Source organism: Microtus pennsylvanicus, chromosome 12 (genome assembly GCF_037038515.1).
Source record: "Microtus pennsylvanicus isolate mMicPen1 chromosome 12, mMicPen1.hap1, whole genome shotgun sequence".
Taxonomy (NCBI): domain Eukaryota; kingdom Metazoa; phylum Chordata; class Mammalia; order Rodentia; family Cricetidae; genus Microtus; species Microtus pennsylvanicus.
Window position 1 is genome coordinate 18502353 of NC_134590.1, and position 23040 is coordinate 18525392.

General features: G+C 37.9%; 1 protein-coding gene across 2 annotated transcripts in view; it reads left to right on the forward strand.

Annotated features, from left to right (window-relative positions):
• The first annotated feature begins 3657 nt into the window (after positions 1-3657).
• Cenpc (centromere protein C) overlaps positions 3658-23040 on the forward strand; it is a 45491-nt gene continuing 26108 nt past the window's right edge. The window contains exons 1-9 of one of the 2 annotated variants that reach the window (XM_075942996.1): positions 3658-3912; positions 6298-6341; positions 9448-9518; positions 11935-12005; positions 14882-14981; positions 17085-17370; positions 18398-18598; positions 20094-20689; positions 22132-22290. In XM_075942996.1, the coding sequence (XP_075799111.1) occupies positions 3895-3912; positions 6298-6341; positions 9448-9518; positions 11935-12005; positions 14882-14981; positions 17085-17370; positions 18398-18598; positions 20094-20689; positions 22132-22290 (1546 nt within the window). In that variant the 5' untranslated portion in view covers positions 3658-3894. The remainder of the gene's footprint in view (positions 3913-6297; positions 6342-9447; positions 9519-11934; positions 12006-14881; positions 14982-17084; positions 17371-18397; positions 18599-20093; positions 20690-22131; positions 22291-23040) is intronic. The other variant, XM_075942997.1, reaches the window with a different exon arrangement.

Below are 23040 nucleotides of genomic sequence, written 5' to 3' on the forward strand. Positions count from 1 at the left end.
AAACTAGACTTGCTGTCATTTCTCGTGTTTCTTGCCCTTCTATTCCTCCCCTCCAGGTTTATCAGGGACCCCCTCCCTCGTTCATGTCCCACTGGATGGGATACCTCCCAAATTTCTGTAAGCTGTTAAATGCCTGATGGTGGATGAGTTTTAATCTGAACTAGTGATTACAAATCCTTGTTCTTTATAACCAGTCCTAGATAAATACAGTCCCTCACTGGCCATAGAATTGGTGAAATTTTATCTGAACCTCGGACGTGTCCCAGATCAGATTTCATTTCGCAAACATTAGTATATTTTTCTTTTTTCTTTTGTTTTTAATTTTTTTAATTTATTTATTTATTAAAGATTTCTGTCTCTTCCCCACCACCGCCTCCCATTTCCCTCTCCCTCCCCCTCCCTCATCAGCCCAAAGAGCAATCAGAGTTCCCTGCCCTGTGGGAAGTCCAAGGAACCCCCACCTCCATCCAGGTCTAGTAAGGTGAGCATCCAAACTGCCTAGGCTCCCACAAAGCCAGTACGTGCAGTAGGATAAAAAACCCATTGCCATTGTTCTTGAGTTCTCAGTAGTCCTCACTGTCCGCTATGTTCAGCAAGTCCGGTTTTATCCCATGCTTTTTCAGACCCAGGCCAGCTTGGCCTTGGTGAGTTCCCAGTAGAACATCCCCATTGTCTCAGTGTGTGGGTGCACCCCTCGCGGTCCTGAATTCCTTGCTCGTGCTCTCTCTCCTTCTGCTCCTGATTTGGGCCTTGAGATTTCTGTCCGGTGCTCCAATGTGGGTCTCTGTCTCTGTCTCCCTTCATCGCCTGATGAAGGTTAATATTCAGGAGGATGCCTGTATGTTTTTCTTTGGGTTCTCCTTATTTAGCTTCTCTAGGATCACTAATTATAGGCTCAATGTCCTTGGTTTATGGCTAGAAACCAAATATGAGTGAGTACATCCCATGTTCCTCTTTTTGGGTCTGGCTTACCTCACTCAGGATAGTGTTTTCTATTTCCATCCATTTGCATGCAAAATTCAAGAAGTCCTTGTTTTTTACTGCTGAGTAGTACTCTAATATGTATATATTCCATACTTTCTTTATCTATTCTTCCATTGAAGGGCATCTAGGTTGTTTCCAGGTTCTGGCTATTACAAACAATGCTGCTATGAACATAGTAGAGCATATACTTTTGTTTTATGATAAGGCCTCTCTTGTGTATATTCCTAAGAGTGATATTTTTAAATATAAGGAAAGTTTTTCCTCTTTCAGCATTTCATCAATGTTTCATTTTTGCCCCATATCTCTGCTGGCAGTTTTTCTTTGTATTTCCTCTTTTACACAATCTCTTATTTTTATGTACTGCCTATGTAAGTTTGGCATTTTCATCATTTACAGTTTCCTATAGTAATTTTGAATTAACAAATACCTAAAGATGATTCAACATAGGACATAGTGTGGCATTTCCCAAGTGAGACATCAGGAAAATCTCAAAATTACTTATGTGCAAGGCAAGTATGATCATATATACAATGATTGTTGTCGTCACAGAGTTCAAAACTAAACTCTGAGCTGCTTTCATGTCAGTCAGGCAGGTAAAGTGCTCCAGCTGCTTGGTTTTGATGTTGTGGAGGATTCCAGGTCCCGGTTCCCCCCCTTTGTGGCTTTCTGAGCTGTAAGTTTGGTGAGGTCTCTAGAAACCGGATACGTTCTTCCTGGTGGTCTCCACTCTCCTCACTCCCTGGCCGACTTCAGCATTTTGATGACGAAAGGGTGGTGGCTGTCCTGGTCAATCATTTTCAGTGTGTGACCTTTCTGAAAGTTTCACAGGACTTTCAAGAGCTTCATACTCTGAGGGGGACAGAATATTTTTCGTCTGTGTAGAGGTCTTCAGGTTTTCTTTATCAGCATAGCATGGAGAGGTGGGGGGCGGGGAGTCAAACTTCCTAGTCACCGTGGCCAGCATCATTGACCAGAACGTTTAAACCCCTGTATTAATGATGCTCTTTCTGTCTTTAATAGCTGGGAGACTCAAAGATTTACTGTCAATTTTATATATTCTCCTGGATGGAGTTTAGAGATTGTTTATGCTTGTTGGTTCCCAAGGTTTCAAAGCAAAAATCCATTTTTTTTATCCTGCACTTTCTGTCTGACTCTCTAGACTCCCTCTCAACTGCTTCTTCAGCAAACAGTGTCTGCACGTTGAACAATTTAGCATCGTATACTTCTATTTGGCCACAGCTTTTGTTCAAAATACCCACAAAGTACCCCGTTGCCTTTGAGGACAACAGTGCCAAAATTGTTTCCAATATAGGAGAAAGACTATTTCAGTTGCTAGGATTAGCTGACTCCTCTTTGAGGTTTATCTAGTTGTTGCTGTTGTACTAGGTACAAGTTGCCTGGATTCTGCCCCTTTCCATTGGAGAATAGGATTAATAAATACATTTCGGCCTGTTAGGTTTGCAGCACCTCTGCTGCCCTCTGGCGGATCTGGCCGGCAAGCTTGGCAGATGTCGGCCCAGAGCGCAATTAGCTCGTAAAGAACCCCTTCATTTTAAAACGATCTCCAATAAAAGAAAATTACTTTATAGGTACGAGTGTTTTGTTTGCATGTAGGCATCACGTGCATGCCTGGTGTTGGCTGAGGTCGGAAGAGGGGGTCGGATGCCCTGTAACTAGAGCTACAGATGGTTGTGAGGTGAGGTTTGGATGCTCGAAACGGAACTTTGCTCTGAAAGTGCTGCAAGCGCTCTTGACCACAGAGACATCACTTAAACCCTCACACCCATTCACTCATATTGATTTGCTTTTAAAGGACATTTTGTCTTTTCAGGATATAGATCAGCTACAGTTGCAACTCCGTGACTTTAGGCGACCAAGAAGTGGTATAGGATAGTCCTCAGAACATCGATTTAATCTTGTTTTCCAATCTGGGCCATTACTTTAATTTTTCATAAGACTGAAGCAGCCGCTTTTCCTTAATAAGTCGCTCTGCTAATGCGTATACGTGTATATATTTATGCAGATTATTTTGTCTGCAATGATACTTCATAAATGATTTCCACATACTCAAAAAAAGAAGACATTATTCTTGCTATTATTTTCGGAGATAGCGTATAGAGCTGGCTTGGCTGCAGCTGACGAATCTGTGTAGTGTAATCTGTTCAACACGTCTGCAATTTCCACCTCTAATCCTTCTTTTTTTTCCTTTTGTTTTTTTCCGAGACAAACAGGTTTCCCTGTAGCCCTGGCTGTCTAGGAGCTCGCTTTGTAAACCTGGGGAGACGGGCGAGAGGCGGGGCGACGGGCGAGAGAGGCGGGGCGACGGGCAGAGGCGGGGCGATGGGTGAGAGAGGCGGGGCGACAGGCGAGAGGCGGGGCGATGGGTGAGAGAGGCGGGGCGACGGGTGAGAGGCGGGAAGACGGGCGAGAGAGGCGGGGCGACGGGCAAGAGGCGGGGCGATGGGTGAGAGAGGCGGGGCGACGGGTGAGAGGCGGGAAGACGGGCGAGAGAGGCGGGGCGACGGGTGAGAGGCGGGGCGACAGGCGGGAGGCGGGGCGACGGGCGGGAGGGAGAGACGGCCCGCCGGAAGCCAAGGCGCGGGGTGGGAGGGCGGAGCGACCTGAGGAAGGCGGGTTGATAGGTTGGACTGGCTCGGGGACGGGATGAAGGGCGGGACTCCAATAACGGCCAGAGTTTTAGCGGCTGCGCAGTGCGTTTTGCGCAAGCGCGGCTGTTTTGAATCCTGTTTATTTAGGACCTAGTTTGAAGTGCGGAACCCGAGGCTCTTAGGCCGCGGCTTCCGTCCGCAATCTGACTCCGGGCGGACGACTTTTTTCTTGACCCTCCTGGAACCCTGGCCTGCTGCGGTTTCGCTCCCAGGCCTCAGTTGGGCTTTGTGGGCCGGTAACATGGCCTTTTTCCATCTGGTAAGTGCTGGTCTGGACCCTGGCTGTGAGCAGAAGCGGCGGCCCTGCGGTCGAGCAGTCCGGACGCCGGGCGGGTGGCTCGGGGTGGGTGCTCTGGGGGTGTTCGGGGGTGGGTGCTGTGAGCGGCTGGTCCGGGGAGGGTGATGTGAGCGGCTGGTCGGGGTGAGTGCAATGGGGGTGATCAGGGGTGTGTCGGATGGGTACTGTTAGCGGCTGGTCGGGAGTGGGTTGAAAGCAGCACAGGTAATAAACCAGATGTGGTTGTGGACCAGCAGCTGGAGTAACTGGACTATTAGTCTCAAGGTTTCCCACCGTAGTCTCGTCTATGCCTGCTTTTATTTCTGAAGAGACTGTTCCCGTTCCACGTTTTAGCCTCTATTTCCTAGTCTTCCAAATACTCCTTACTACTGTACAAGTCCGTCTTGATGGTCTGGAAATACTTGAGTATTAATTTCTCCCTAAAGCAAAAACCAACCAAATAAAACCCTCTGAAGTTATACTTTTTGTCAAAATGCTATTACGTGTAGTTTCTAATATTAATGGGTCATCTGTTATTGTTAAAGCTTTTATTTAAGACAATCATTTTTTAAAAAGGTGCCAACTTTGAATGTCTGACTTGGACCAGAACTTGTCACTTTATGTTTCTTGACACATTGATATTCATTAGTCTTTTAAATTTTATGTGATTACTATGCCCTAACCTAGCAGTTCTCTATCTTTTTAAGAAAATCTTCATCGATGATCTCCTATTATATAGCGATGATCTCCTATTATATAGCTGTATATGTATGCTTGAACACGTATGAGAAGACACTATAGTGTGCATTCTGTAAAATCATATATAATTTACACTCTATGTGATCAGAGGAAAAAGTCATTAAAGCCACAAAACAACAAAACTTAACAGATGTTTGTTGTACATTATCAAATACCTATATAAACCTACCACTGTTTTGAGTTTACACTGATAACAATGTGTTGTCTATTTAGAAGGTAAGGGCAGAGAAGAGAAGGTATTCATATATATACTTAAGTGTTTTCAAGGGCATTTCTTACCTTAGGCATACTTGTTTATAACCAAAGAAACTTTTGTTTTTCTGCAGTGTGGGTTTGGGTTTGGATAGGGAGGATGAGGGAGTGCTAACAAGGTGCCTAAGTACCTACTGGATAGAGACCAAGGATTCTGCTAAGCATCCTACAACAGAATGCCATTCACTCCAAACAGATGTTGGCGAATTCAGTTGTGTTGTACAACTTTTCTTTCTTGTGGACTATAGTCTCGGTGGAAGAAAACCAAGTTGAGATCAACTGAAGGATAGGTTGAAGTTGGCAGGTTGTAGTTTCAAATGAATATTTTCTAGATTTTAACTGAGAACTGTCTCTGCTCCTGGTTCTCTCACTATGTTTTCTCTATTATCTATCCCTAGCTGGTCTCACATCTTTCTTTCTTTCTTTCTTTCTTTCTTTCTTTCTTTCTTTCTTTCTTTCTTTCTTTCTTTCTTTCTTTCTTTCTTTCTTTCTCTGCTCTGGTCTCTTTCAAGATGCCTCTGGCTGTTGTAACTCATATCTACAATAAAAACCTTCCCCTTAACCATATCATGTCATCCTGTCAGTTTTATGATGTGTTTTTTTAAATCTCTCCTATCCACCTTTATTGAGACGAAGTCTCACTGTTTGGCACAACCCAGGTTGATATCAAAGTTGAAATCCTCTGGCTTAGGCACATCAAGTTCTGGGACTGCAGATGAGCACCCCTGTGCCGGGGAATTGCTCTACTACTGTCTGCATGTCTTAATTCTTTCTGTCTTATCTCAAGTTCTTGTTCCACATCTCTGTGACTTTCTTTTGGGCAGATTAAACTCCTTCACTGAGTGCACAATATTTATATATATTACATTAATATATCCAATGAAGGATATTATATGTAGTATATATTAATATATAATATTTTACGTTTGTTATATTTCATTATTTATCATGCTTCCTCTGTTTTCCGTCTTTCAGAAAATTGTTGGGTGTTTTTGCAAATGGCTTTCTAATCCATTTTTATTGTTGTTTTATGTCTTGCTATTTCATTTAGTATGTGTGCGCACTCATGTGACATGTGTATCAGGGACCAACTTAGTGGAGTCAGTTCTTTTTTCCTAACTTAACTAGGGATCAAACTCATGTCATTAAGGTTGTATTTTGGGAAAGCAGCTCCTAATTAGCCATCTTGTCCTCCCTAAAATCTTTATAGTATTAATGGGACAATTGACAGATACTTGATAATGGAGTAAATGAAAAAATATGATTTTTCTTCATCTTATATTGTACTGGAATTATTTTGAAGATGAATTATATTTGATTATAGTTTAAAAAATTGCTAATTAACTTTTCTTTCAGGATCATCTAAAGAATTACCACAGAAGATTTTGCCGGCCTTCCAGGTGACATGCTTATACTTGAACTTTTAAGACAACTTATTTTCATCTTTGGAAACTGTTTTTTTATATTGAAGATAGAAAAATCTGTTACCTTTGACTGATTGATTTCTATGTGCACTGATTGTTTGGTCTTTTAATTATTTTATATGAGAGAACTATTAATACAAGTCATGCAATAACTTAGTAGAAGTAAGAAAAATGCTTATATAGAATTGTGGACAAGAAGAATTGAACATTGAATTATTAGCAATGAATGGTGCTATTATGGTAAGATGATAATGGTGATATTAGTGAAATATGCTTATTTTGATAAACAGTGAAGTATACTTATTTCAGTAAGTTTTTGGATCATAAAGAGCTTGTATTTTGTTTGAAAGTTTTTTTTTTCCTGTACTTACCAGTAAGATTACTTAATGGCATATGGACAAAACTATTATTTATAATTGGATAATAAAGTAAGAGATTATATCATAAAAGGCTTATATATTATTTAGCTATTAATTTGAAGTGCAGTCAGCCATATAAGAAATTATATGGAATTTGTGTTTTTGATATTAATGAAAGGTTAAAGGTTTAGTGTAATTTTATTTATAATGTATTGTGTTCTGCTTGCATGTATGCCTGCAGGCTGGAAGAGGACACCAGATCTTATTACAGATAGTTGTGAGCCACTGTGTGGTTGCTGGAAATTGAACTCAGAACCTTTGAAAGAGCAGCCAGTGCTCTTAACTGCTGCACCATCTCTCCAGCCCCAGATTAGTGTAATTTTTAAGCAAAAGTTTATTAACCCTCTTTAGAGCTGCATACCTAACTTATGCTCATCAAAATCCAGATGTCCTTCATTAGGTAAATATTTAAACTCTATGATATATTCATATCATGGAATATTATTCAGCAATAATTGGAATGAACAGTTCATTATTCCAATAACTTAGATTACTCCCTAGAGAATTATACTGAGTAAAAAAAAGTTGTTGAAAAATATTACAATACTATACAGTCCCATTTCTATGGATGATTATTTTTTAAATGACAGAAATTTATAAATGAAGTGTTGACAGAGATTTCTGTCCCACCTGCTCCTGCAGCTGTTCAGTTCCAAAGAAACACACAAAGGTTCATATTCATTATAAACTGGTTGGCCTATTAGCTTAGGCTTCTTATTGACTCTTATAACTTACATTAGCTCATAATTTGTGTCTGTGTTAGCCACGTGGCTTAGTAACTTTTACCAGTGAGGCATTCTCATCTTGCTTCCTCTGTGTCTGGATAACAACTGCAGACTGCATCTTTCCTCTTCCCATGTTGTATAGAGCGAGGTCCCTTTGTTTTGGCCTGGCTAGTTTAACCCCCAGAATAATCACACAGAAACTGTATTCATTTAAACACTGCCTGGCCCATTATCTCTAGCCTCTTATTAGCTAATCCTCACATCTTGATCTAACCCATTTCTATTAATCTGTGTTCACCATGAGGTTGTGGCTTACCGGGAAAGATTCAGCATGTCTGACCTGGCAGCTCCATGTCGGCTTTCTGACTCTTCTTCCTATTCTGTCTACTCCTCCTTCCTAAGTGCTGCCCTATCAAAAGGCCAAGGCAGTTTCTTTATCAACACAAATATAGAAGGACCTCCTATACCATTCCCAGAATTCTCTTCTTTTTGCCCTGCCTCTACTTCCTGCCTGGTCGCCCCTCCTATACTTCCTGCCTGGCTCTGGCTAATCACTGTTTTATTAAAACAATACACTATAAGTGACAGGGTACAAGACCATTGTCTCACAGCAATGGATGGATAATTGTTGTACAGGGGTTAGGAATGATAGAATGAGGTAAGGAAAGACGGAAGTCAGAGGGACGTATATATATTTCTGAAAGAGAATACAGTGATCCTTATGGTGACTAAACCATTCAGTATCCTGTCTGTGGTTGTGATAGTGAACCTATAGAGGTAATGCATTGGGTAGAATTGTGTGCGTGCACACACACACACAGACAGACAGACACGGAAACTGAAATGATTTGTGCAAGATAGTTACTGATAACCACACTGATTAAACCAGCTAAAAGTTTTAAGTTCTTTTAATGGACAAAGAGCAGGCTCATGCCTCTGAAAAGTCTTTTGATGATCAAGCTCAGGGGTACAGTGTTTTATAGACAAAACCACAATTACATCAGTGCTGGCTCAGGGGTCCCTGGGGGTGGGTACGGTGTGGTAATTAGTGAGGGATTTGAAGCTTAACAATATTATTCCAGATACTATATGACAGTTATTTTGATTTATATTTTCTCTTGATTATTTTAGTTTTATTTTTTAAAATTCCATAAAGATCATTTATTTCAGTAAATATATCTGGACCAGAGTCAGGGCTATGACAGTCCCAAAAGTGATGCCAACGTAGATGTGGATATTGGAGGTTGGGAAGGCAGAGAGGTGTCTAGGCAGACACAAAATAAAATTGAGACAAAATCGTATTACATTAGTCATGTCAAAACATAAACACATGAGTGGGACATAGAACCAGAAAAAGTAAATATGGTCTAGCTATATGGTAATATCAAATGAACACAATATTTAATTTAAGCTATTTCTATTCATTTATAAATTTCTGGTTAATTAAAAATTAATGCTGTTCAATCCAAAGTGCACTGGAAAAGTTGCAGAGAAGATAATGTTACTTGAAGGTGTTGAAACTGGTGTTTATAAAGTCTTCACTAAAGAAGCATTAAGTGCTGTAATATAGTTCAATGGTAGTATAATGCTAGAAATCCTGGGCTTAGTTCCCAAAACAAAAGCAAAGTATTTCAGAATCAATTTATTTTCTTCAAAAACTGGAATTACTATTGAAATATAGCAGTGTCCAAACCATTTTCAGATACAGATATTCAACTTTGAGTAGATATATGTAGATAATAAAATAACTTTTCTTAATATTGCATACAAATAAGGTGTTTGATGAACTCAAACTACTAGGTGTTTTTCTTGTGTTAAAATAGTAGAGATATTTTTTCCTATTTAAAGTTAACATTTTATATGGGCTTTCAAGCAGACAATAACATAAGTAACAAACATCTTGCAGAAATGATATATTTACCTTTTCTTTTTTATTAGAGCGCCCAACATTCATGGAAAGCAAGGCCAGAATGTGCTGGAAGTCTTACAAGACTGTTTTGATGAACAAAGTAAGGCTTCATTTCTAAATGGACTTTCAGAGTTGGTGTAGATGAAAATAGATATTTATCACTAATGTCTAATGTAGCAGATATGTAGCATTTAAGTATATAGAGCAATTTCTTTATTTTTCTTTTATTTTTTTTTATTGAGAAAAGGGAAAAAAGTATCCGCCTCCTCCCAGCCTCCCATTTCCCTCCCCCTCCTCCCACCCTTCTCCCCCTCCCCCAAACTCCTCTCCCCCTCCCTCTCCAGTCCAAAGAGCAGCCAGGGTTCCCTGCCCTGTGGAAAGTCCAAGGTCCGCCCCCCTCTGTCCATGTCTAGAAAGGTGAACATCCAAACTGGCTAGGCTCCCACAAAGCCAGAACATGAAGTAGGGTCAAAACCCCGTGCCATTGTCCTTGGCTTCTCATCAGCCCTCATTGTTCACCATGTTCAGAGAGTCCAGTTTTATCCCATGCTTTTTCAGTCACAATCCAGCTGGCCTTGGTGAGCTCCCAATAGATCAGCCCCATTGTCTCAGTGGGTGGGTGCACCCCTCGTGGTCCTGACTTCCTTGCTCATCTTCTCCCTGCTTCCGCTCCTCATTGGGACCTTGGGAGCTCAGTCCAGTGCTCCAGTGTGGGTCTCTGTCTCTATCTCCATCCATCACCAGATGAAGGTTCTATGGTGATATGCAAGATATTCGTCAGTATTGCTATAGGATAGGGTCATTTCAGGTTCCCTATCCTCAGCTGCCCAAGGGACTAACTGGGGACATCACCATGGGCTCCTGGGAGCCACTCTAGGGTCAAGTCTCTTGCCAACCCTAAGGTGGATCCCTTAACTAAGAATTGTGCTTCCGTGCTCCCCTGTCCAACCTTCCTTTATCCCAATCCTCCTGTTTCCCCACGTTTCCCCCCCCTCCTTCCCTTCTCACTTTTCTCTCCCCATCTCCCCTTACCCCCATCCCACCCCGAGCAATTTCTTTATAACTTTGAGTATACATAACCAATCCTTGTACATTTTAGTATATTGAGGGGAATATAGAATATTACTGATATAGCTACAGTAATGTGTCATCTTTAATTACACTAGATTCCTAAAATTTGAAATTCCAGAGATCAGTTACAATGCACAAAAGAAAATATTTCCTTTGTGAAAATCTAAAATCATAAATGCTTGGAAATCCAGGACTTCGGATATAAATATCATGCATGGAAATTACTATGAAACTTTGTTTTATGTACAAAATTACCTCCTGTCTTTGTGTATAATGTGCATATGAAATGTAAGTAAAATTTTGTGTTTATACTCAAGAAAAGTCTTTGGAATATGTAAATATTCCAAAGTCTGCTTAAAACACAAAATTAGATACTTAGAGATCCAAGTATATTTATATGGGAAAAAGTGTAAGGGATAATTAAGAGTTTGAGGTACTTTTGGTAATTTACATTTGTTTATTTCAAAGTAATGAATTAGGTAGGGCAAAATATGTTCTGAGGCTGAGCATGAGTAGCTGAGTGGAGAGGTTTAATGTCATCTCCCAAAAGATGGCTTGGAACATTGATTTCCAGTGCAGTAGTGTTCAGAGATGTGACTTTTGAGGTGTGATTAGATTGTAATGCTTCTGTCCTCATGAATGAATTTAAGCTATCCTTAAAAGGCCTTGGGAACTTTTGTCAACTCTGTATCTTGCTTGCTTGGGATAAAATAAAGACTCTTGCTAGATACCAAATTTCTGTGCTTTTTCAATCATTCAGTTTCCTGTATTTATTTTTCAGATCTGGGTATGAAGCCCAGGGTGTTGTGGCTGTTAGGCAAGCACTCTGTTACTGAGCTACACCCCTAATTCAGCCTCAGGTATTCTGACAGCACAAGAAGTGGGACAGATAAAAACACATCTACAGACTGAAAGCGCAGAATTTTCTTTTCTTTAGGAATTTTTTTTGCTTTTCAGTTTCTGATATCTGTAGGAACATTTGACTACTACATTGATATTTCCGTTTCTTTAGGCTAATTGTATTCTGAAGAGTCAATTGATAGTTCATCACAGGTCATATAGAGCAGTGGTTCTCAACCTTCCTAATGTTGTGACCCTTTAATATGGTTCCTCATGTTGTGGTGACCCCCAACCATAGCATTATTTTGTTGCTACTTAATAACTGTAATTTTACTGCTGTTATGAGTCATAAATGTCTGTGTTTTCCAATGGTCTATGAAAAGGTCATTTCATGACTCACAAGTTGAGAGCCACTGATATAGAGCCATTTTAATTGTTCAGTTAGAATCTTCTTCCATACAGGGTCTCAGCATGTAGATGAGGCTACCTTTGAATTCACAGAGATCTGCCTGCCTCTTTCACCTGAGTGCTGAGATTTTAAAAGTTTTATTCCACTTTTTATTTTTTGAATACTTTTTAAGTCTTGTCAATGGTTTTAATTGCAGGTTCTACAGAGTCATTGCTTTCTTTCACACCTAAAGTGAAAGATGCTCGCAGTCAGTCGGCAGGGAAAGAGGTAAGTCTAACAGGAGAACTGATGGAGGTTTGGTCCGGTAATGAATGTTGAACAGTGTTCTTATTTACATTTTAGTTATCTGATTCTTTAAAGAGAATCCTATGCTTCTCTTGAATTTTATAAAATTTGAGCTATTATAATTTTTTTTGACATTTCTAGTATTTGAAATTGGGACAAAATCCATAAAATTATAGCAAGTCTTTTAATTTCTTTTATACTATTACTTAAGAGTTTGAGAGAAATGGGTAGCTTTAAGGTTCCTGATCAGATTAACAAGTGTGGTTGTTTTTGGAAGACTGATAGGACTGGTCACTGTCCAGAAAAAACTGCTTCTGGTTGGTTATGTGCCTTAAAAGGTTAGGTTGATTTATCATCCAAAAGTAGAACAGTTTTAGGTAGAATTTTTTAAGTATATGTTTGAACCCAGGGGCACATGCCAAACACAGGGCTGGATCACTGAGCCACACTCCTAGAGGTAAAGGTTTTGAAGCTAGTGGCCAAAGAGATATTATTTGGAAGCATAATGTTAATTAGAAAGATCATAGAAGTAAATTAAAGTTCATTAAAAACTGATAAGCAGGGCTGGAGAGATGGCTCAGCGGTTAAGAGCACTGACTGTTCTTCTAGAGGACCTGAGTTCAATTCCCAGCAACCACATGGTGGCTCACAACCATCTATAATGAGATCTGGCACCCTCGTCTGGCCTGCAGGCATACATGGAGGCAGACTGTTGTATACATAATAAATAAATAAATAAAATCTTTTAAAAAAAAACCTGATAAGCAGTGTTCTACCACAGGCTGACCTGGATCTTAGCTATACTACCTAGGCTGACCTTGAGTTCATGATCCTGATTGCTGTACCTGTATAGATTGCCTTTAGTCTTAAGGAATGTAGACAGCCATATTTTTCAGAATTTGGGAGACTTTTTATAATATGAGAAATTATATTGATTTTTGAAAATTAAAATCAACTTTTAAATTTCCTGGGAACTCGATCATTAAAGTCTGAAGCAATAAATTTGTACTTTGACAGTTTTATACGTGTGTATAACGAATTGACTTTTTGTTTTGACTTAAATTTAGCTTAATGTTTGAGATGCTTGCATCCATAGTCACGAATATTGGTCTCCTCTCCTGCCTTAAAATGTTTTTATTGGTCTTAACTTTTGAGGTTCCTTTTCTAGGTGGAATCAAGTATGTTATAGCAGTTCAGCAACACCCTACTGTGATAGCTAGTTAAGCATAAAATGTAAACAGATTATAGTTTTATAGCTTTCAGAGATAATGAAGACAGGTTTTACAGTATATAACCTGCTGCTAATTTTCCTCACGTTTGAGGGGAAAAAAATGTTCTTTATTGTTTGCTGACTTAGGGAGGTTTTTCCTCTCTTGCTGATAGGTACAGGCATTAATCTAGCTTCTCTTTGTCTGAGAGGAGTATTTCTCCCAGGTTCAGATGGTTCTTTTTCTGGCCTTGGTATGTATGCATATATTATGTATTTATAATTATTAACTAAGTTGAGAGCCTGTCTCACTTGAGCTTATACTCATGAGACTCTTGCCTGAGTTTACTGAGTGCTGGGATCACAGATGTGTACTATTGTGTTTAGCTTTAAAAAGATTTCTGAGACAAGGTCTCATGTAGCTTAGTCTGACTTTGAACTTGCTGTGTATCCAAGGATGGCTTTGAACTCCTGACCGTTCTCTGTCTCCTAGGTGTTGTGATTATAGCTGTACACTAGCTTGCCTGATTTAAATGCTCATTTTGATAAATTTTTATAACTATGATCTTGATCAAGATATATATACACATGTACAGCCTCCTATATTATCCTACGAACCATGAATGTTAAGTCTGAAGAGTAGTATGCATACACATTCATTAATTAATCTATGCTCTTCTGAATTTATTATTTTCTGCATTGACTCTTAATTTAATACTTTTGAACTTTGATCTCATTTGTTTTTTTAAAGATTTATTTATTTATTTTGAATGCACAGCATTCTGTCTGCATGTATGCCTGCATACCAGAGGAGAGCACCAGATTTTATCATAGATGATTGTGAGCCACCATGTGATTGCTGGGAATTGAACTCATGAGCTCTGGAAGAGCAGCCAGTGCTCCTAACCTCTGAGCCATCTCTCTGCTCATTTGTTTTTTTTTCTACTGTGAGAGTATTACACTCTAGGCTTAGAGTATCTGTGATTCAAAGCCAAAGATTTTTATCTATTTGCCTATCATTCACAACATTTAGTGTACCATTAGTGAGAGACAATCATGTTTATGTTATTTCTCCCTGGGAAAGCCTTTTGACACAAGTCCATTATTGGGTTCTGGTTCCATGGACATTCCCAATTATCAAGTATAATCCCAGAAGGAAACAAAACAAGTGTTTACCATAATCATGTTTTGTAAAATAGTTAAGACCAGTTACAATATCAGGTTCAACCTTACCGCTTGTTAAAGAAGAAGCATTGTAAAATCCAGTCTGTAGATGCTTGGCAATGTCTAGCCCTTTCAGAGAGCCCTCTCAGTGATTAGGTATGCTGTGTTAACACTTTGTTACAGAGTGAATTCCTAAATACTGTATTGTTACATACTTCCTTTTATATTTTTTAACTTTACCTTAATGACATCATTATGCATTTTCATGAACTTGCTTTTTTTGTTACTGTAATTGTTTGTTGCTTGTGTTAACTCTGGTGTTTTAACTCTTAGAGATATTATTTCATGGCCCATAGATTGTTTATTTCCTCTCTGTTCAGTAGTTCTTTAGTATACATTGCCAGCTGCTTTGTTGTCTAACCATCCCCATCTAATCAGAATTGACAACATACTAAAAGTATATCAAATGTATTTCTTTTGTGCTCAGTGCCAGGCATCACATTCACAATCAGTTCCAGTGTCTTCAGGGAGGAAAGATGCTTCTCCACAAGTTACTGCCGAACCAAGTGAAGCCACTCTTGGATCAGGTTGGTAGTAGACTCATGGCAATTAAAAAGCTGATGACAAAGGTGGTGCACACATTGTGCCAGGTGACAAGATCAAGGTCAGACTAGGTGTAATTGCTAGTGGTTAGGCTTTATTTTTCTTCCCTTTCCTCTCTTCTTTATTCTGGGATACGTGCTGGTTTTTTGTTTGCTTTGTTTTTTACATTTATTTTTGTTACAAATTAGAAAAGTAGTATTCTGTTTGTTCTGTTTGAGCTAATAGACTCAAAGATTTACAAGAAAAATGTAATTGCTCCCATCATTTTTTTGGGGGGGGGTGTGTGGTAACGCTTGAACTCTTCCATACCTTCATTGGTGCTCATAAATTTAAAAAATATAAACGTATGTGACGTGGTTACATGGTTGCCCTTTGTGTCATATATGTTTCTAACTGATCCCTAGACTTTGGGCTTAAAAATATAAAGATATATATTTAATTTTTTTTATTATTGTTTGCACATTCATGTGTGTACTCTAATTTGCATGCCATGGCATGCCTGTTGAGGGCAGAGAATTACTGTGTGGAGGTGGGTCTCCTTCCATATTCACATAGGTTCCCATGATTGAACTCAGGTTGTCAGGCTTGCTTGGTAAGCAGCTCTACTCCCTGAACCATCTTGCCAGTCCTGAAATTATTATTATTATTATTACTACTACTATTATTGTTGTTGTTGAGACCGGATCATACTATGTAGCTCTACAACTCACTATGGCTATCAGGCTGGTTTCTAAGTAGGAATTCAGTTTGCCTATTCTTTCAAAGGTTTGTGCCACAATGACAGCTGAAATTATATTTTTAACCATGGAACTTAATACTTTGCTTTAATTGTAGAATGTGTGACTCTTACCTGTAAGTTGCCTAGTTTCCTATTTTGATTAAACAACTCTTTTTTTCTATAGTTGAACATATTCATAATAACATATTAATTTTGTTCTCTTTGTTAAAATTCTAACTAGAATGGGCTTTCTGTAATAATTTTTTTATAATCATTTATATTTCTGTCTTCCTTAACAAACATATATATATACCCTTCAAAAATGCTAAAGTTTGAAGGGCACTATAGCATGTGAAAGGATAACTAAGGTATGGTGGAGAATGTGTGCAGGCTAATTATCTGATAAGGACTTTTCTTCCATAACACTTCCCTTGTTCCCTAGTACAACCTAGTACTTTGCTGCACTGCCACTGCAGGCAGAACAGAGCCACCATGGCAAGGGTTGGAGTCTCCCTCTAGTCTGTGTTCCCTCACCTTATTGAGAGAATGTGGGCTCTGGGTTGCAGACATCTCAGGAGCCTAGTCCAGGGACAAATGGGAAGTGAACAGGAGACCCAAGAGGCTACACAGTGAATTGTTCCTTAAGTCTTCAGTTTTCTAGGTAGGTACCCTAGTTTGGCTCAGTTTTCAGAGGCCTATTATAGCTGGTTGATTATTTCTAAGGAATTTAGTTACATTAAGAGGGAGAAATAAATGACATCTTACCACTGAACCAAAAGCCTTTTTTTGTTGTATTTAAATTTTTAAATCTTTGCATTTAAGAGCAATGAGTTAATATGAATACTAGCTAATCATTTTTCTTTGACATTTGAAGACTGAAGGTGATTTTATATAAGCATGTATGTATATTCTCTCTATATACGTATATAGATACATGTATGCACTTGTTTTATGTATGCCTGTTATATATGTGTGTATGTTTGTCTAGCCAAATTAACTTACTTGCTCTTAGTCTGTGCATAACAGAATCTCATAATTTCTCTAACTTCTTTGTATTTAAACTTTGTGCTATTCAAACTTTGTATCTCAAGACTTTAGGCATAAATTTTGGAGTTTCTGTGTTTGAGGATTTCTGTGTTTCCATAACCTCAGATGGTGTGAATCAAGTACATGTTTCACTTCATTAATCTGGTAAATCGGAATGTCCTAAGACATAGGTATTTTAATTATAAGCCTCTGATTCTAAGCTTAATAAACTGTGTGTCTTCTGAAAGCTTTTTATTTTAATTGTGGTTGATTTTTAAAAGTACGTTTAATTTAAATACCGTTTTCAGCTACTGAGAGCCGTCATCATATACTTTTCTTTTAGTTCAGGCTAATGAAGTTCATCAGAAAATTCTGACTATCTCTGATGTTTCTGAAAGTCCAGCGAACTCAAACAACATGTCAAGTAAAAAAACAAATGGATCCAGCAGTGCCACCAAGGATCACCTTTACTTACCTGGCTGCTCCCCTGTTGTTCCTTTGTATGAAAAAATGTCTGAATCGCAGAATGTTATTTCATCTCTCAGCCAAAAGAGAGGGGCTTACAACTCAAGAAATTCAATAGATACTAAATCTTCATATACAGACATTTCTCTTAAAACCAGGAAAAGGTAATTTCTGTTTAAATAATAATAATTCTGCTTAATTTTATCCTAATATTGCAATGTTAATTTAGCCTTTTATGTAGGTTTGAATAAATGAGTTAAGGGATAGCGTGAGAAAAGAGCAAATGCTTTTTGCTTAGCTTTAGTTTTTAATTAGTAGTAAGGAAAGCATTAAAGTATACTTCAAAGAAATTTGGAGTTTAACTTTTCTAGTCTGTGGAAAATACTTTCTTTGTGGGGCTGTTGAGATGGCTCAGCAAATTAAGGCACCTGGTGTACAGGTCTGCTAAGCAGAGTTCAATCTCTGAAAACCAAATAAAGATAGAAGAGAAATCTAACTCCACAAGGTTGTCCTCCAAAACCCATGTGCTTGCTGTGGCCTTCGCATCCTTATGTATCATGCTAAGTTATCCTCCAGTGCCCACGTGCATGATTTGGCATGTGCATCCTTATACATCATGCAAAGTTGTCCTCCAATGTCCATGTGCGTGTTTGACATGTGCATCCTTTTACATCATGCAGAGTTGTCCTCCAGCGCCTACGTGCATGATTTGGCATGTGCATCCTTATACATCATGCAAAGTTGTCCTCCAATGTCCATGTGCGTGTTTTGGCATGTGCATCCTTTTATATCATGCATGTGCACATACACAATAAGACAAAGTATTCTTTGTGATAATTAGTTTTCTTTGATTTACTTAACTTTTTTAGTTATCATACAAAATAATTTCCATTAACATTTTTATTTATCATTATACATTGCTTATATTCTCCCCACCCCATTATCTTTAACTTCTTGAAAGAAACAACTTATATTTCCTGCGTATTATGTACGATTGCAAGGGTCAGTATTAGGTCCTTTCTAGAATAGCAGAGTATGGATGAATTATAAACCCAGTTCCAGTTCTGAGAGCTTTCTTTTTGCCTTTAAGATACAAAAAAATAGGTTATTTAAGATACTTTGTTATTTGGAGACATTTGTAATAAGTGTAATTTACTTATGGAGATTTGTCTTACCGTTTTAACCTTCCAGGTTAAACTTTGAAGATAAAGATAGTTTGAACAAAGCAAAAGTAGAGAACAATGTATTAGAAGTATCAGAAGGACAAGAAAGGACATCATCAGAAACATCTCAGAAAAGAGCACAAGATTTGACCTATGAAATTCAACCACAATCTAGAAAGAGTTTTTCAACATTGTATTTAGAAACTGTCAAGAGGAAAAGTGAATCCAGGTAAAGTTATTACAAAACTGTCCTTTGGGACATTTCTTCTGTCTCTTTCTGTGAACTGTATCTGGGTGTTCTGTTAATTAATATAGAAATCTTTTTATTTTCTTTTTGTTGAATTATAAATTCTTTTATTAGAATTTTGTACAACGTGTTTTGATCGTTTATTCATATGCCTCATCTTTACAACTCTTCAAACTCTTTCTAGACCCTGCCTTTCTTTCCTTCCTTACCCAAGCAGCTTTGTGGCCTCCTCTCTTCTATTTAGCACTTGTCAAGTCCATTCTGTGCTGCACATGCATTCTTACATGCGCCACCTTCCCACTGGAGCATAGTTTGCTTACTAGGGCCAGGAAACCAAGTGTCTCTCTGCCAGCAGCTGTGAGTTGACAGTAGCTCCTTGGTTAGGCCCTTTGTGCCTACCTTGACTGGCTTGAGTTTGCACAGGTCTTATGTATGCTGTCACCTGTCTGGAAGGTATTGTTTCATTGTAGCCATCTGCTGCCTTTGGCTCTTACATTCTTTTCACTTCCACAGAGAAGGGAATGTCATACAGATATCCCACTTAGGACAATCTATGGTCTCTGTCTCTGTCTCTCTCTCTTCTACAAACAACAAATAAAAAACAAAACAAAACAAAAACACCAACCAGAACAATCAATAAATGTGTGAATTGCCTAAGATGTACAAATGTGTCCTTTTATGAATATTTTAGCAAGTTTGTAATCCTTTTATAACTGAGTGTATACAAAGATGATATTGCTTCCTTACTAAATAAATTTAGGGTTAGCTGTGTGGGGAAAGAAGGCTGTAGCAGGATAACATTATTTGACCTCATAACAACAAATTGTGTGGCATTGTCTGCTTTTAATAAGAATCATGTTTCTTTTATATAGCACTAGATTTCTTGTGCCTGTGGCACCCTAGACAACTTAGTTCTGAACTGTTACTATGATATTGATATATGTGTGAAAATAAGCATGCGCTATTGGAACTTAATATGAAATTTTATATGTTATAGTTCATTTATATGAATAATTATTACTTTCACTTAACATCTGTGTATTTGGTGCTATTATGAGTAGAGTTCTATCAGATATAAAAAAGATAAACCATTCAAGATCAGTTCTCTTAAAATATTAGATATGATGGTTTATTATATTGAATATTGCTAATGTTTTAGATATGAAGAATTGAACATATATGTACAAATAGTTTCATCAAACATATAGATATGGCATGCACTTTCTATTGTAAGTAAATACGTTTGGGTTGTAATTATACAGTTGTGAATTTCAAGGTTTTAGTGTGTTTATTGATTTAGGGGCATCAAAGTAAATGACCAACTTTAAATTTCTATGATCTTAATATTATAAAATGGAGATTAAAATTAAGAGAAAATCAAGGAGAAGTGATTGCATTTCCTGTATAGAATATTTTATTCACTAAACAAAGATGAAACTTCAGCTACTTTAACTGTTAAAATCATGTTTTGTTTCAGTTCCAGTGTTAGGCACACAGCAGCAATTTCACCTCACTCATCTCCAAAGGCCAGGACATTGTTAGAAGATGAATTTATTATTGAAGAATCGGGGAGAAGTTTTGAAAGTCAACCTTGGGTGAAAATTCCAAGAAAAGACAGACATCAGAGCCACCACTTGCCATCTCCTGAAAACATTGTAGCTGCTAAAGATAAGAAACCGGGAGAAAAACCTCATAGTGTGCCAGCTACGTCTTTGATACATGACACACAGTTTCATAAGGCTTCCCCAATAGAGACATCTCAGCCCTCTGTTGAAAAAATCCTGGGGACTAGTTATATAGATGAATTGGAAAGTGATTATAGTTCTACAGAGAATAACATACATTCTGAGAATGCCAAAAAAACATCTGAAAGCAAAAGGACTAGAAGACAGAAGAAGCAAAGAGTATCAAAGCCTAAAGTAGTTGAAGAGCAACTTGATATGGGACAGGGTAAAAAGAAAAAGAGGAATATGTCAAATACTGACAAATTACAACTAAATTCAAAAAGAAATATGGAAGATTGTGAAGGGGCAAGAAATAAACCTATTCCCAACAAGCAGATATCCCCTGTTGGTAAGTGTTAATAGAAATTCAAAGTATAAGTATTCTTTCATTATTTTATAGTTGCTTAGCTTTGGGAGATAGGCAAAGTAAAGCTGCCTACAAAGATTCAGAAACCTTTTGGGGGTTCTTTTTGACAATCTCTCTAGGTTTAGTTCAGTGCAGAGTCACTCTCTTTTTATTTAAATAGATCCCATGACAGAAACACACATGAAGAAGTGAAAGACTGTAAACAAGTTAATGAAACGCTTTCTCCTGCTAACATATTGTGTGTGTATGTAGATTGACAAATACATATGTATATAGGATGAAAGTAGAAGAGAAAATAAGTCTCTATCCAATATGGCCATAAATCTTTATATCTTCATAAATATGTTCAGTAAAGACTGGTTAATGAATATGATGTTCTGATGTGTTGCTATACTGATTGTGATTTTTCCATTGTTACAAATTGCCACACAGTAGAATAAACAACACACTTACATTTTTTTCAGTCTTATATAATTTTTAAGTCAGAAGTTTCATAGGACGGAAAAAAATATCTTTGTTAAGCTCAGTTTCTGGTGTGTATGTAAGAGTTTTGCTCCTTACCTTCCCATCCTGTTGAGCTACCCATCGTCTTTGACTGATGGTCCTTCTCTGCCATCAAAGCTAACAATGCTTGCTTTCTTCTAGCTCTGATTTCTCACTTTGCCTGCTGTCATCCCAAGTTTTGTTTGATCAGTTTTATGGATACATGAGCTGGTAGGGTTAATCCAAAGTAATCTCATTTCAAGGTTTATAATTTAATCATACTTAATCTTTAAATTTCTTTTTTCAAAATTAGATTACAAAACAATTAAAAGGTAAGTCAGTAATTAACTGTTTTATTTTGTATAGTGGTAAGTACAAAGAAACTATTTTGTTTTTCAAAAGATACTCAGACTAGGGAGGTGGCACAATACTCATCTTTCAAGCAGAATAACTTGATTTTGATCCCCAAAACCCAAGTTAGAAAAATATAACTGTTGTGGTTTTACACGTTTGTAATGCCAGGACTAGGGAGGCAGAGAAAGGGTTGATGGCCAGTAAGCATAGCCTAATGGTTGAGTTCTAGGCAGTAACTCTCTCAATAAAAGATAAAATAAAATAAAAATAAATAAATAAGGAGAAGAGATGGCATCTAAGGTTGTCCTTTGGTTTCTATACTTAGGCACTTGAATGCATGTGCCTGCAAGTACATACATGCATATTCTCTTTTAGTTTATGACTAACAGTGTAAAGTATTTAACATTTAATTGACAGAAAATCAGAGATCTGCTTGAAAACATACGTTTTTTTAAAGACATGTATGTGAAACTAGCCCATGGGATAAACGTAAGATGTTTCTGTAATTGAGTTTTATTTTTTTGAAGTCTGTTGTGAACTTTGAAAACTGATGTTTTGAATAGTTTTATGGTTTTTCTTTACATTAGAAAATAAAAAGAGAAAGCATAGCATCCAAAAAGATATGGAAAAATCCGGGAAGAAAAGTTTCTCTGGTGGTTCCAAGGACAAACAAGAGCAAGAGATTGTCAGAAGTGGTAGAATTTCTCATTGTCCATCTGAGTGGTGGCTGGTAAAACCAGAGGAAGGTAAGTATTTTTATTTAGATTATCTTTGTTGAAAGGGCCCTACAGTAATTCTTTCTGGGGTTCTATGTGACTATTCCCATTCTATAGGAATATGTTACAAAGACAAGGTTAAAATGGTTTACCAACAGAAATATTGTCAGTTAGGAAGTATAAAGTTACACAGTGTGCCGTGGACAAACATATCCAAAATCAGAAGTCCTTGTACTTCAGAAGACTACATTCTATGAGGGAAGACACTATAGGTAAAATAATCCATGTAATGATAGATGTTTAAAAATCAGATGAAAGATAAAGATAAGAAAGAGATGTCAGGGGATGATAAAATTGAGCACTACTTTAGTACAAGATGCTATGACTGGATAGGCTTTTACAAAGAAAGATGATAAACTGATCGTTTGGAATTACAACAAACACTCAGATCTTACAGGCGATGTCTTAGCAACTTTCTGTTGGTGTGACAAACTACTCTGATAAAAGCAGCTTCAGAGAGAAAGGGTTTATTTTGCCTTACAGTTCTGGAAGCTAAGGTACGGCGTCAGGAGGCTAGCTGCTTATATTGCCTCTATGCTCAGGAAACAGAGAACAGCACCCTCTCTACCTGTGCCATCCAGGATCCAAGATGGCAGCCGAGGAATGGTGCCACCCACATGTGTGCGGGTCGGTCTTCTCACTTTAGTTAACACAATCCATGAAACCTCCTTGTAGGCATACCCAGAGACCCATTTCCTGGGAGATTTAGATTCTATTAAA